At 32.1% G+C, this 15,538-nt stretch overlaps 1 protein-coding gene across 1 annotated transcript in view; it reads left to right on the top strand.

Annotated features, from left to right (window-relative positions):
* The first annotated feature begins 2,699 nt into the window (after positions 1-2,699).
* Positions 2,700-15,538, top strand: part of LOC127707505 (MAM and LDL-receptor class A domain-containing protein 1-like) — a 96,921-nt gene continuing 84,082 nt past the window's right edge. The window contains exon 1 of the mRNA XM_052212084.1: positions 2,700-3,040. Coding sequence (XP_052068044.1) covers positions 2,701-3,040 — 340 coding nt within the window. The 5' untranslated portion in view covers position 2,700. The remainder of the gene's footprint in view (positions 3,041-15,538) is intronic.

Below are 15,538 nucleotides of genomic sequence, written 5' to 3'. Positions count from 1 at the left end.
GAATTAGACATCAAACGCAAATTAGCGCAGTAAAAATTACTAAGTCGTTATAACTGAAACAAGCTAATCAAATTTATTAAAATTCGTTGCATTACTTTTGCAGGTGTTCAAGAAAATACCTTTAGAAGCAACTCAAGTATAATCAGCTGTGCCGGTAACACAACAATCACAATAATCGATTTAAATGTGGAGCAATATCCAACACCATGCTCAGAATACATGCAGTGTAATCTGACAGAAGAACAGAAGACTCTCATTAAAATGAGTTGTAATAAATAAACATCTTGCACTATCTCAACGATTATTCCAATTACATGCTTGTTCAAAAATTATGGACACGTATCTATTTCATATTCATGCACAAGTAAATATTGCATTTAATTATTTTAGCTTAAAAGAATGTGGAGGTTGGTAGATTTTACAAAACAATGAAGTAAACAGAAAAGAAATAAAAGTTAAGAATACAGTTAAAACCTACGAAAACCTTGATTGAAGTTAAGCTGGCACTGGTCGTGTGCTCTTCTTTTACTTTTACACGACACGTACTATATTAACGCTCAAAACATGGTGGACACTTGTGCTTCAAATTTTGATAAACGTTTACTATGTACAATTGACTGGACTTGAAAACCAATTGTAAAGTATCACTGATTTTGAAAGCTTATGTTAACTAAATTGAACTTCACTGACTACTGAACGCGAATTTTTATCCAATATTCGTTCTTTAAAATATTTGAAACAAATAATTACATACTTGATCTTGTTCACCTCGTTCTGTTAAACTTGTAGCTAGACCTAAGGTGTTTGTGTTATGCTGAAGAAGTTTTATGCATGTGATAATAAAATGTTGCCCTAAATTCGTCCAGCAGCTTTATATAGTTAAAGAATTAATAAACGGAAACTATATTCTTCTTGTTTGTTTGCCCTGAAGTTTGAAAAGTTTTCTAACAAATTGTTGTAAACGAGTAAATAGTTAATTGTTGCTGGTCATTATTCAACGTTGAGGGTCTCTTTTCTTTTTATTTTTTTCGCTGTCTTTTCATTTAACTATTTTGTACATGTAATTGAATTATATCGAAAAAAAACTAAATCTATTTCAGGAATTGTTTACGGTAGTTGTACTTTCGAAAATGATCAGTGTGGTTGGTCAGTCAGTAGTAATGGAACTCACCAGTGGAAATATCAACGCGGACAAACTCCTGAATCTTCTACAGGACCAGACCGAGATCACACAAATGCGTCTGGTAAAGTAACAATGAAAAGACATGGATTTAAAAAAAAAAAAAACCCTCTCCCCAAAAAATGCATACATAAACATTTTTTAAATTATAATCAAACTCCCTTACTGTAGACGAGAACGCTATCACGAATTCACCGAAGATGTTTATATTTACTGAAGACTCAGACCTAAGTCAACATATCGTTAAGGGCCGATAAAACATGAATTGACTGATATGAAAAAACAACAACTGTTTTATTATAGCATTATACTTTTTTCTGTCCATTTTTGTTCTATATTCACGAAATGATCAGAAAGATACGATCGTGAAAACTTTCTTATGCTTTTTTTTTCGTTCTCATAGCTTAGAAAAGTACGTTTGTGTATATGAATATTCGGTGACAGATTTTTTTAAATAATCTCAAATCGAATATCAGTTATTTAAAGATTTCTATTTTCTAGAAACATGATTATGTATAACACGTATATATTCAAGAATATATCCGGTAGATAGAAATAAGAAGATGTGGTATGAGTGCCAATGAGACAACTCTCTATCCAAGTCACAATGTGTAAAAAGTAAATGCATGTTTTCAAAAAAGAAACGCTAAGCATAACTTTGAGTTATTATTCAATGCGTTATCTTCAGTTTATTGTTTGTAACCTTGATTTGTCTTTTCATAATCGTTTTACGAAATTTAATCATCGATGAACTACTGTTGTCATAGTTTATAAATGTCAACTCGAAAATGAAATATGCCCAATGAGGAAGTTTAAATCATCTCTTTTGTCGTAAAGTTTATTCTCAACCGACCTTCATTGTCAATTTCTAGAATATGTAAGTGAAGATATCATGCAGACGTAACTGTTGCATCTTAAGTTCAATGCGATAATTGCGTTCAACAAAGTCAGCAAACTTTGATTAATTTAGTGAGAGTACATCATCTATATAGCGGAACGTGAAGTTTAAGGATATTGCTAACTTCTTTTAGTTCTTTCTAAAAAGCTCCTGTATGAAGTCAGTCTTTGACGCTTGGCAACATGAATCCAACTAAAAACTAGGGATGATCTCAGGTGGAAGGATCAGAAAATCCTGCTCCACTAGTGGCACCCGTCGTGTTTCTCATGGTAATAACAATTCAGTATTGAGTCTGATCTGGTCATAATCTATGAAAAAAATTACGGTATGTTGTTTAGTCAGGAACATCTACGCGACATCTGTAGCAGAAATATTTCATAACGGACACAATACTCATGATGTAAAAAAAGGAAAGTATAACGAAAAAGACTATACACGATTTTGTCTGTTGACGCAGTTCAATCCGAAATATTCAAACAATACGGAATAAACTTGTCATATCATGTTAAGATTATATCGTGAGCGCACTTTCTTATACTTTGTTAAATTCTACATTTATGCCGCTTTGGTATCATACCCATCTTTTTATGCAAAATATTTTTTTTTAGGAGATGGTTACTACATGTATGCTCACACGAAGTCTGAATGGGGCTCTCAAACAAAAGAGGAAAGTGATCTGTTTTCTGGTTGGATAGGACCGAATCCAAAGCAGTGTTTGACATTTTGGTATCACATGAATGGGGAACAAATCAACACATTGAAAGTATTTCAACTGAATAGTGAAAGGACTGTTGAACTGTGGAATAAATCCGCTAATCAAGGAAACAAATGGTATTTTCAGTCGCTGTCATTGAATGATATAGGACCATATCGAATAAAGTTTAAAGCTATTCGTGGTAAAGGAAGTAAAAGTGAGATCGCTATTGACGATATCTTCATTACCAACACAGATTGCAAGAAAGGTATGACATGTACTTCTCATTAAATACAAACGTATTTTTCTTATAATCTTTGTTTATAATTTTAGACTGTTATGCAAAGGGACATGTTTTGCAATGCAAATGCAATGAAAGAGCATGGCGTATTGTGTTGCATCTCTCAACAATTCAATTCCTAAATGCATTACATATTCATAATAAAAAGTAGTTATAAAAAAAATGTGTACCATCGAAAATTCGTAACAGCTCAAGTACACATAAACTTAATTCTTCAATAATGTTTGAAATAACAAGGAACATAGTCTGTGACAGCTCTAAAACCTTCCGGTAAAAAATTAAGAAATACAACGGTTTTCAGATATTTTCAACTATATTATAGTGTTGGTCGCTCGCTTGTATGAAAAGAGTAAAATAACGAAAATACCAAACTCCAAGCAAAATTCAAAACGGTAGTCCTTTATCAAATGGCAAAATCAAAAGATGAAACACATCAAACGAATGAAAAGACAATCAAATGCTTGACTGTGGTATAACAATATGGTCAACCTTAACACTTGCTTGCTGGCAGTAAAACATATGCTGTTTTGTTGAGCGGAACGTTTGATTATACTGCAATGTCAGTTTAGAACTTCCCGTCCTTCGTGTCGATATCCTTAATTTCTATTACTATTCTACTTAACTGATATATTTATTGTTTTTTGGTACACGCCCAGTGCCAAACATTTCATATATATTCAGGACGACAACAAGTTACCGATCAATGCAATATTTAAGTTCTACACAGGGGGTCCACCGTGAATTAGAGCAACATGTTTTACTAAAACTGGAAAAACTAGGGCAAGTTTATAGGAAAAAATATTTCGCATTGCTACAGGTTGTTGCTCAAGGAGAGAGTGTCGCACTAACTCTTTCCGATATGTCATATTTAATGTTTTTAAAATGTTTAATTGAATGTAAATTCAAAAACGGGAAGTCCATAAAAACTGAAAAAAATTAAACGTTATCAACCAGCAGAAGAAGCTTTATCAGTGTTTTTTTTTATCTCTTGTTCAGGAGGATATATGTATGGGACCCAATCAAAAAGATCTGGATTTTTAAAGGAAAGAACATCATCAATTTACCTGTATGTCAAAATAAATGATCTAGCTTCTTTTATCTTCTTGTTTTTAACAAGTGTCTGAAGAAACTCCGACTCATATGGAAATAAGAAAAGGTCGTCCAGGAGAAAGGCACAGTTGGTTCCAATAAGAATGCAGACAACCTGCTAGAATATTCAACCTCCAAATTCAGCGAATATGTTGTCAATAAGAAACTCCAGCATACTGATCTTTTGTTCTTCGGTGTAGCATTTTTTTTAAGCTTATTTTAAACAAAATATGCAAAACAATTTCTCAAAACAATAAATTGTAGCGTATGGTACCATTTTTATGGAGGAAAGTATTGTGGACAATATCGTGAAGACGGTTTTTAATTTTTCATGTGGTAGAGTGGGGTAAAAGGTTAAAAAAATCAAAGGTTTTGATAGAATTAATTTCATGAACGAGATTTTAAATTTTCCAAAGTTCTTTTGAGTTCTTAGAAATTCACACATGGTTAATGCTACTACGCGAATTAACAGTGTCACAGAATTTCTGTGACTCCCTCTTTCTCTGCAGACAAAATGGTGGCTAATCTAACGGACAATTCCTTGGTATAACATCCGAATGACCCGGCAATGTACTGTTGTTTGTACGGAGCTTTGAGAAGTTTTGTGAAGTTAAGTTGAACTCTAGCATCACTGAAGAGATATTTGGTTTCGAAATCATTTTAGATTAATAAATGTATCTCTCATGCATAGCTCTGAATTCATTTTCTGGGAATGGCTTTACATTTTGTGCTTTTTTAGATACCAGCTCTTTTAGGTTTTGAACTCTAGCATCACTGAAGAGACATTAATTGTCGAAATTTGCATCTAGGGCAGTAAAATTGGTATCGTTTATGATATAATCACCCTATGATCATAGTTCTTTACAGTTTCCAGCCTTGATTGCAACTTTGAAGAAGAAACTTACAAATGGAATGTAGAGCAGGAATCTGAATATATGTGGACTGTTATTTCCGGCGGAACTCCTCCCAATGATACCGGACCGGTGGTTGATCATACATACGGATGTTGTAAGTTGTTTATTACATCCTGATTATTTATATTATGTAATAATAAAAATAGAAATAGTATGCTTTCAGAGCTTTCTATATTAACCTAAATAGGAACGTTCAAATTCCAAAGCTTAGATGCCTAGAACAAATTCTTCAATAGTCGACATGCAGTTTTACCTTAAGGGACATGTATGAAAAGGCAAATCACTTAAAGTAAACTTAACTTTTTTATGTCAGTTGTGCTGTATGTCTGTGATATATGTTTACGCAGTTTTTACAGCTGGGACCCAATTATTGTCACGTCAACTAATTGTGTCTGTTTGGGTTGCTCACCCAATTGTGTTAATATAACGAAGGTAGAAAAAACTAGCATACAAGTGTAAAGTTTAGCTAGCTATAAAACCAATTTAAACCCACCATTTTCTTCAACAAATGCCCCTACCAAGTCAGGAATATGACAAGAGTTTTGTATTCGTTAGTTGATTAAGTCTGGCGTTTGATTTTGTCAGGTTTTATGAACTTTCCCCTTTTTTAATTTACCTTTGAGTTCAGTATTTTTTGTTGATAAATGTACTTATTAGTTATTACCTTGGTCTTTGAAATGTTGTAACTGTCTTCCAGCAGCAAAATTACGTGGTTAATTATTTCAGTACCATTGCGCTGACTTCAGAGGTGATGATACCCTCGAAGACTATTGCGAACATCGAACAAATGTTAGAAAAAGAAAAAAATCATTTAGATTTAGTGCGTTTGAAATTTCTTTCTCGATTCTTTATTACACTTTTTCATTTTCGCTCAAACCAACAAAGGGACCCAACATTAATAGTCAAATTCTTTTGAAGTCAATTTGACATGAGGAATTTGAAATCATCATTTCGTTATAAATTCTAAATTATCAACCTAAAATTAAGGAAAGTTATGATATAAATCAAATCGATTGACCACTGAACTTTTGATAAATTATGTGACGATTTTTCAATTTTGTGACTCTGTCTTAAGAAACAACAACTCTTCATTTTGACGTCCTTCTTATTACGTTAAAAAGCAAAGGCCAAGTTGCAAGTATGACATAAATCTTAGAAACAAGGGTTATTCGTGAATCATCCGATACCGCGGTCTTCTCGATATTTTTTCGGCTGTTAAAAGTACATCACATAGAACAATGGAAATGAAATATATATTGAATTGATTTAAATCAAAATTAAAGTCTCTTAACTGTTAAAGGTGTATGACACTTCAAATCAACAAAATAGATCAAATTGTTTTTCATTACTTGAATAGCTAAGTTCCAGTATAAAACACCTGAAGATATACTTTTTCTATCAATAAAATCTTTTATTTTATCAGAATCCTCAGAAATGTACTGCTATCGAATTATTGTCGTCTTATATTTTAATTTGCCGACAGCTTTTCCGTAGGAAGTGACCTTAACAACGACCCTGTCATTCGAAATTCGGCAATTGAACAGCGAAAGTGTGAAGAGAAAGGGAAAAAAACAGTGATGCAAAAAGTAAAAAAAAACGTACTAGCACTACTGATTCTAAAAAAAACAATTGATACATCAAATAATTTAACAACTGGAATCCTAAAATTTTATTAACAGATCGCATGGCAAATACACAAAAACAAGTAAACATCTCTCTATCATCTATCCTATAATACACATGCTCCGTGATGCTGTGTTGATTATTTATCGAGGTCACGATCGGTAAACGTCGGTACTAAACCCCGAAAGTTAATTAGTAAATGACGTTTGATCCAGAAACAAAAAAATCAATCTTTTTTTTGTCGATTATACGTGATGGTTTTGTTATAAATGTAAAAGTCATGCAAAGTGGACTTAGTTTAGTATATATGCATGCATATGTTCAATAATTTTCTTAACATTATAATCAAAAGAAACTTGTTTCATGTGACTTTCAAAGTTCATAGGATAAAATTTTATAACAGTTTCGTATAACATAATCAAACGAAGGTCGTGTTAAATGTTTTCTTTTTACAAAAAGTCTTAACGTCTTACCTTGCTTGTAAAATGTGTCCTTCATCGAGTTTGTTACCAATTCTTTTCAAAGAGCATAACAATAAATAAGGAAATGTATGTTAACTACTTTTATTTTGTGTCTCAAATGTAGCTTGACCGCAGTAAAGTGTAGAAAAACAAAACACCTAATAATTTTTAAATCAGTGTATATCAGAAACACTTTGAAAAAAGTTCACAAGTATTAGTTCTTACCCTTTTGCAGTGAGATCAGTCCTCATCCTTATCTAGTCCTGAACATCGGTACGTTTGCTATAATAATTGCCCTGCGAATAAATACTAATAAGACTTTCGTGGTGCCTTATTAAGAAGAATTAATCCTCTGTGCAGTTATACAAAGGATAAAATATAATTTCAAAATAACGTCTTTTTCAACTAATCATGAATACTACATCTACAATTTATAAGTATGGTCTTTTCCCCAACGTAAACGAATCATTTGAAATTATATCAAAATCATACTTTCAAGAACTAACAAATGTTTAATGAATAAGACCAAAACCATTGTAGTCAGTATAGAAACAATACACTGTACAGCTGTGGGATCAAATGTGGTGTAGTGGACATCCTTAAGTTAAAACCGCTCAGCGATAAAATCAAGGTTACGCCTCCTTACCTCATCCCCTTGTCACGCCACTGTTGTTAATGAACATAAATATCAGCTTTTTATTTGTTTTGTTTTTTACATTACTTAATCAAGTTGTTATATCCAACAGATGATGGAAATTGCATATACCTCAACGCCTCAAACATAGAGCCAGGGCAGAAATCAAATTTTACAAGTGTGACTGTGTCTTCGGAAGGTGATGCCTGTTTTACTTTCTGGTTCCATATGTATGGAGACGGAATGGGAACGTTAAATGTTTACCTTGTATCAGAGACAATGACACAAAAACTATGGTCAAGGTCAGGAAATAAACCAGATTTATGGCAGTTAGCATTCGTTGATATTCCAATGTTAGATTCATACCAAATTACGTTAGAAGGGGTTCGAGGTTCAACAAAAAAAGGGGATATAGCAGTAGATGACATTTCACTGCTGCCCGGGTCGTGTAATAAAAGAGGTAAATATTTTGACTTTATATATTTTTAACTTAGCTTGATAAATAAGCGTTGAAGCTGTGTCCACTTTTAGTTTTGTTTTCAAATACAAAATGTTAATATATTTAAGATTAGAAATGAGGACTTCGTGTGTTTGTTCTTGATTATACTGTTAGGTAAAATTCTAATTCCGCATACGATAGAAGATACGTTATGTATATTTTAATGAGACAGTAACCAAACATTTATTTTGTTGTAATATCGTTGCGGTAGGTAAGAGAATTTTCCATACCAAATTTTTCAAACGAATATTAGTTGTTCCTGGAGTGTTCCTTCCATCTTAAGCTTTAGCAATATATCGGTTTCCTTTGGAAGACAAAAACGTTTCAATTGTTAATACAAGTATATCATTTTTATCTATTAATTATATATTGTTCAACAAATAGTTCCTAATTGTTTTATGGCTTATGTCGAAATACCTATTCCTGATTGCATAAGATATAAATCTTAGTCACATATTTGTTACGAAAACATTGGGTTTTGCATATGCAATAACCACATATTTGCCTTAGTCATTTTCCTGCCCGGGTAAATAACTGGTTATTGTGTCCTGTAATGACGTCATAAGCGTTTATAACAACAATGACGGACTAGGTACGTCGAATAAAATAAAAGCGTAATTTGTTAAAGAAATAAAGAATATTATACTAAAAGAAAAATCTCACATGGACTTTATAATATGCAAGGACTATAGTTTTGAACTGTTATAATGAAGTTATTTCAGTGAAGGACAAAAATGTATGATCCTTCAGGAAGGAATAATAAAATGATTTCTACTACTTTTTTAAGCATTTGTATAATATGTGATAAATAGATTATAACATGTCCTTTTCCATATTGGCACTGGTATCATCCCGCGACCAATTTGAGCCCTCGGCTGGCGCCTTGGGCTAATATTGGAGTCTCGGGATAATACCAGGGCCGATATGGAAAGGGACATGTTATAATGAATATGAAATAGAGAAGGTTTATCCCTTTATCTCTATACCATCAAAACGGTAACCTTAGCTTGGAACAATGGTGGAGTTATCAATTATAATATGCACGCTTTTTACTAATTATAATAATGTATATGTTAATTATAAAATGCTAAACAAATTAAATGACGGGCAAAATTATTAACACAGATACTTTATTAACATTTAATAGATATCTAGACATTTTGTAATTTTCAAAGACATATTCGTTCGTTCTCACCATAAAGTATACATGTATGTTTTTGTTTCTAATAACACAACTTTAGCTAATCAAGATATGGATCATCGCCAGTTTTTGGTGGTGTTCGTGATGGTCAACCTTTTGTTTTCTATATATTGTTTTGTGGACATTTTGTCTTTTTGTCGTCTTTCGTTTTTGCCATGTATCATGGCGTTGTCAGTTTTAATTCGAATAATTAGTTAATGTCCCCTTTGTAACTTCCTTTACTGTTGTATATCAATACTCCTGTTATCGAAAGAGGCTGTTATCGTGGCCGCAAAAAAGTAGAAAAAATGACCTTAAGATTGATTACAAACTGATGAAGAAATACCAGTACATACAATTGTATTTTGTGGTCGGTGAAGTACCTTTTTTCACTTTGTCAAATGAGCAACAATTCCTATGGTCAAAGACGACTCTCACAGTTTTGATATGAAGGCGAAATAGAATCAGTACCTGTTAATTTCGGGTATTTAATTTTTTGCAACCTGAACCTTTAAATAGATACAATAGCTAGTGTTCTCTGTGGAGTTCATTCAATAGGAAATTTAATTTTTCCTTGAAAACCCATTTATTCATTGATTAATTTGCCTGTACAAAAATAATAAACTCCTAGTGATGAAACTGCATGTATCAAACTTAAAATGACAGAAATTGTGAGAGCAAGTGATAATAATTATAACTTATTTCCATAAAACAAATACTAAAGAACAAATTTAAACTTCATTTGGTCAGTACAGAAGAATAAATGTTTTTAAAAGAAATATAATATAAATATTAAGATGATCTTGGTCTAAATAGATTGCAAATAAATTATATCATAAACTTTGATGTTATAGTGATAAAACTTAAGGCTGACATAGTAATACCGACAACACTTCCCTCGTTCAATGTAGTAACCAAAAACTAAAGCGGGAAATAATTTGTTGAATGAATAATCACAACATCACATGCAGTTTTGTGTGTCATTATTCAGTATTGGAACATGTATGTTCATCACTAGGAGTTTGTTTTTTTACAGCCAACATAATCAATAATTGATTGGTTATTCAAAGAGAAATTTAAAGTTCCCATTGAATGAATTCAACAGAGAAAAATAGCTATGGTATTTATTCAATGGGAGGGTTCATGTTGCAAGAATTTAAATGAGTAAACAGGTACTGATTCTGGTTAAAGGTTTTATTTCCTTTGCAATAAGTTTAATTTTCACAATTTCACATGCAGTAATAAATAGAAACATTTCATTGCTTTGCAATTTATTGTCACTCGGAAAACATTGGTGACTACATGTACCGTATTAGTTCAGAGTATAATTGTTAATTTCTACGTTTTCATATAATGTCGGCAATCATGTTTTCAAACAAATCTCAAGAAAATAAAATATCAAAAAAGAAGATATCTTCACTTGATGTCTATATGTTGACATTTAAACGTTTTGTACCTTTTGTCGTTACTCGTTACCGCTTATTTACTCTTATTTATATAACTGCATTTCCAAAATTGAAAAATCAAAAAATACAAATGACTTCAAAACGCTTTAGAATAGTTAGTGTATATATTTTCAACGGTTTATAGATTTAAATTTAAAAATTTGAAAATGTGGAGGGAAAGAAAAGTTCTCGGAGTTCAGTATTTTTGTGATTTTACTTTATCTCTTGGTTTGACATATAATTTGTATAGTATATAGATATTTTCATTGTTCTTGTCTTAACCATTTTTATGCTATACAATATTTATGATAAACCAAAGGGTCTCTTCTTTCCTGCCGTATTTTCAAATCTTTATATTTGAAAAAGGCATACCGAAATACATCATTATTTCGCTGAAAAACACTTCTACAAATATCTATTATTTATTATGAAAATTGCTACTTTGAAAATCACAAGCAGACTTTTGAAGTGTTTTTACATCATATTCATTTTTTCAATTTTAGAAATACAGTAATATAAATATAAACTCTCAAACTTTTCATAAAGTTTTTTTTTCAATTTATGAGTTATCTGCATCATTTAAAACGAGATAATGTCCATTCTCCGAGTGCTTGAGCGGCCAATCGTACTTAGTTATGAAAAAGTCATATTGAATCGTATACAAGTCATGTTGCATATGTACAATGTTATGTAAAGAAGAGGCGAAAGAAAAGATGTGGACATTCAAAACTGATTAGTCGAAACATACAGATAACGCGATAGCAAAAAATGATTTACGACGAAAGGTTTAACAAGTTCACAATACACTACATAGAAAACTAACTATTTAGCAACACGAATACCACCAAGAGCTAGAGGTGGTCGTAGGTGATTCGGAAGGGTTAACAGAAGCAGCTCTACTAGTGGCACCCGTCAACAAGTGTCGCCCATAAGTTCCAATTGTAACTGGATTACCTCAAAGATTTGTATTTTGTAATTTTGTATCATTTGCCTTTAATTATTTGATACAATAATGCATATTAACTGATTACTAATCTAGACATATCAATGAAGATGATGTACAACGTCAATGTTGTTTCAACTGCTCATCATTAGACAGAGATCAAATAAACTTGCACACATTACATTATACAATCAGTTTCTAGAGGTTTAAAAGCAGAAAGTGGAATAGTAGAGGAATCCCATTTCTTTAAATGCATTTCTCTACTACCACTAAAAAATTGTTCAGCTCATACATTGTATATCAATATTCGGATTTAAAAATGTGTAGAGTTTTCCATAGCCAAAGATATATTATTTCAGTATCTTTTTTTCCAAACTGCTGCTAAAACAATCGTTTAAATAAAAGCAAACTTTATAACTCGTTTATAAAGCTTGGATTTTTATTGCTTTTATTTCATTCATTGAATACATTGATTTATAACTTTAGAGTCACCTTCCATCAGAAAACGCAGGGGTTTTTTTTGTGATGGAAGACTCATCTTAGACAATGCAAAGCACTTGACGGATGCGAAAGCTGGATGATTATGATCCAGTGCTTCGAGCTGTTAATTTGTTAATAATTCTGCAATAACATGAAATATAATTCGATAGAACTTATTACCCTATACATGTTGTATTTGTTTAATTTTCAAAAATGTGTTCCTTAAAGAGTGAAATTATATATTTTTTATGTTTGTGTGGGATTGGTGCTATCTGATGAGCTCCTAATTTTGTATTTAACAATAACATGCATTTTGTACTTGTCATCATTATTTTTTGGTCTTCAAACATATACATATTTTAGGGAAATTGGTTGCTTTTGTTTTGTACAATGAAATACATTTGAGAACAATCGTATGCTCCCTTGTGATGTTTTACAAAAAAATCCCTCAAAATACGAACTGAACATTTAGATTTTACGCTGTCATGTTGCTGAAGGTTTTTCAGAGCCGAAATCGTCCCTTTACCATGAATGCTCTATTATACTATCGAACAAATTTCACAATTGTATTTTAGCTTTCTTCTCGGACTGTAACTTTGAAGCAGAAAAATGTAATTGGTTGGCAGGTTCTGAAACGAAATACATTTGGACATCAACCGCAAAAGAGGACATCAGTCCGGAATATGATCACACCATTGGAACTGGTATGGGTTAACATTAACATTAACTTAATACGAATTTTCATGTATTTTGTTGGTTGGTAATACATATTCTGGTTTCGCGATAAAATTTTCGAGTCAAATGATTATCATTTCAATGAAGACTGCCGATAGACTGTATCGTTTACTCTAATTTACTGTTAAGAAATAATAGTTCGGACGTAAATTGATATGGATCCAACGAAACACGTCCTGGTTAATATTTCAAGTAATACCTTTGAATACTGTAACGATCTTATCCTTAAAAAGCCTGGTTTTGCGAAAGTTTTCAATCTATAAATGATATGCATTCACATCAAATTATTCTCCCTAGGATCAACGTCAATGGCGAGCATCTTTTACTGTATAGATGTTGATAAAATTTCTCAAATCATTCTTCATACCAAAAGGGGTAGGACCAATTTTCACTATATTTGTTATTCGACAGAGTCAAAATATTAAAGTGGAGCAATTTTATTAGAATTCGAGCAATAAATAGAAAATATCATATGGCTTTTTCACCATTATCAACTCCAGAAACCAATATAATTCCAAGACCTCTGCTCGAGGGATCATATTGGTTACAGGTTGATACGGTGTGCGCAAATTCGATAACCCTAATGATTCAGTCTGTCCCCGTAATGATCTCCACTACTTGAGAGGGCCTGGAGTACTCACAAACTAAACACTCTTCACAAATCCTAAATTTTAATTGCTGCCCTGTGGGAGAGGTAACCAATCAGCAATCATCTCTTTTCTATCGAGATAGGTAAATCCCGAGCTAACTCCGAATGATTGATTCACGATTTTTACATTCAGGCGTTAATCTACAAATGTAGCAATAGTAGAGCAGCGAAATGTAACGACTGAAATATTCGTGTAGGGAATTAGAGTGAAGTAACGTATCGTTTGAATCCTGAAGTGAAATTGTGTAAATCAACGTCTACGCCTCATTTCAAGCAGAAGTATATAGAAACCAGATATATTTGGAATCAGTAGGAAGAAAGCTATATTTTACATCGTAAGTGACTCTGAGTATACTTTAAGTAGCTGATAAAATCCTTTATTTCATCAAAATGGTACCATAAACTATATATCTTACGAATCAGTGAAAAATAAGCAACATTCTGACGCCGAAAAAGACATTTTATACCGTCTGTTAATATTTAAAGCAAACTATTGTGAATTTGCGGTGAAAAGATCTTCAATTATTCTCTGACAGATTTGGTTTTGTATTATTATTATTATTATTATTATTATTATTATTATTATTATTATATTGCATTGTATAGAAGTTTAACTATTTAATTTGAAGGTTTGGTATTTGTAGGTTTGATCAAAACTTCACAGAAATGTCATAAAATTGATGAATCTATATCGCTTCGTGAATGTTCAAAATATTATCTACAACTTAATGACACACCTTTGGTATTTGGTCGAGAATTTGAAAACTGTTCAACCGTGTACCAAGATGTCCAAACATCTATTAAAACTGTATGTAACGATATGAAGAATTCAGACATTTGCACCTTCTATCTTCCGGAATTAATGATGGAAGACCAAAGATGTTTTCAATCAAACTGGCTTTCGGTCAAGTACATATGTGAAGGTAATTTGCAGAGACAATAACATTATAATAATTTTGATATGCATGAGGAGAATAAAATCGAGGGTAAAGAAGTATAGTATATCTCGTTGTACACTACATTATAGAAATAAATGAAAACTTGTTATAAATTTCATACGTCCGAAGGACTTTTTCTGGATTTGCCGTCATCAGGAATGTTGGAAACTCAAAGAAATTGTCGAAGAGCTATACATGCTATATGACAAAACATATCTAAAAACAATCCATTTAGGGTCAACTGTTCTTTAGGGAATAGAAATCCTAGTTTCTTTTCAATTTCTAAATTTATAAATGGACAATTCGAGAAAGGTCATAGCTGTTAGCTTACGGAAATGCCTCACAAACGGACTAATTATAAATCTAAACTTGAAACTAGCGTAATTTAAGACTATAATAGAGTAATTAACACAGAGCAAATATTTCATAAATAAATCAATTTCAAAACAAAACAATACGTTTTAAGGGTAAGATGTAAGCGTAATGTCATCCGACATTGACCTTTTTTTCGTCGTTCATTGGTCAACATCAAGTTTTTTGGGATTTAGTGTGTTTCACAGAAATTAGTAGCAATAGGCTAACTATATATTTGACCTGCTACTCATTTGCATTGTTTATTAATCAATGTCAGAGTTTTGTGACATTGTCCGTTCTACCGTCAATAAAAGAGAGGCGAGTGATACCAAGGAGACATTTGACATATTTCTCGTATACTATTACGTCCGGCCAACTGTGTTCATCTTGATCTCTTTTAACATGTTTAATGTATCAGTGATCAGCTTTCTGTTTCCTGATTATGCCCGTTTCTCAGATACTCATTGTAATTAGTAACCTACATTTAGGTTATGGAATGATTGGAAGGAATACATGATGAT

The sequence above is a fragment of the Mytilus californianus genome, unplaced genomic scaffold (assembly GCF_021869535.1).
Source record: "Mytilus californianus isolate M0D057914Y unplaced genomic scaffold, xbMytCali1.0.p SCAF_7, whole genome shotgun sequence".
NCBI classification, from domain to species: Eukaryota; Metazoa; Mollusca; class Bivalvia; order Mytilida; family Mytilidae; genus Mytilus; species Mytilus californianus.
This window is presented reverse-complemented; position numbering and strand designations above follow the sequence as displayed.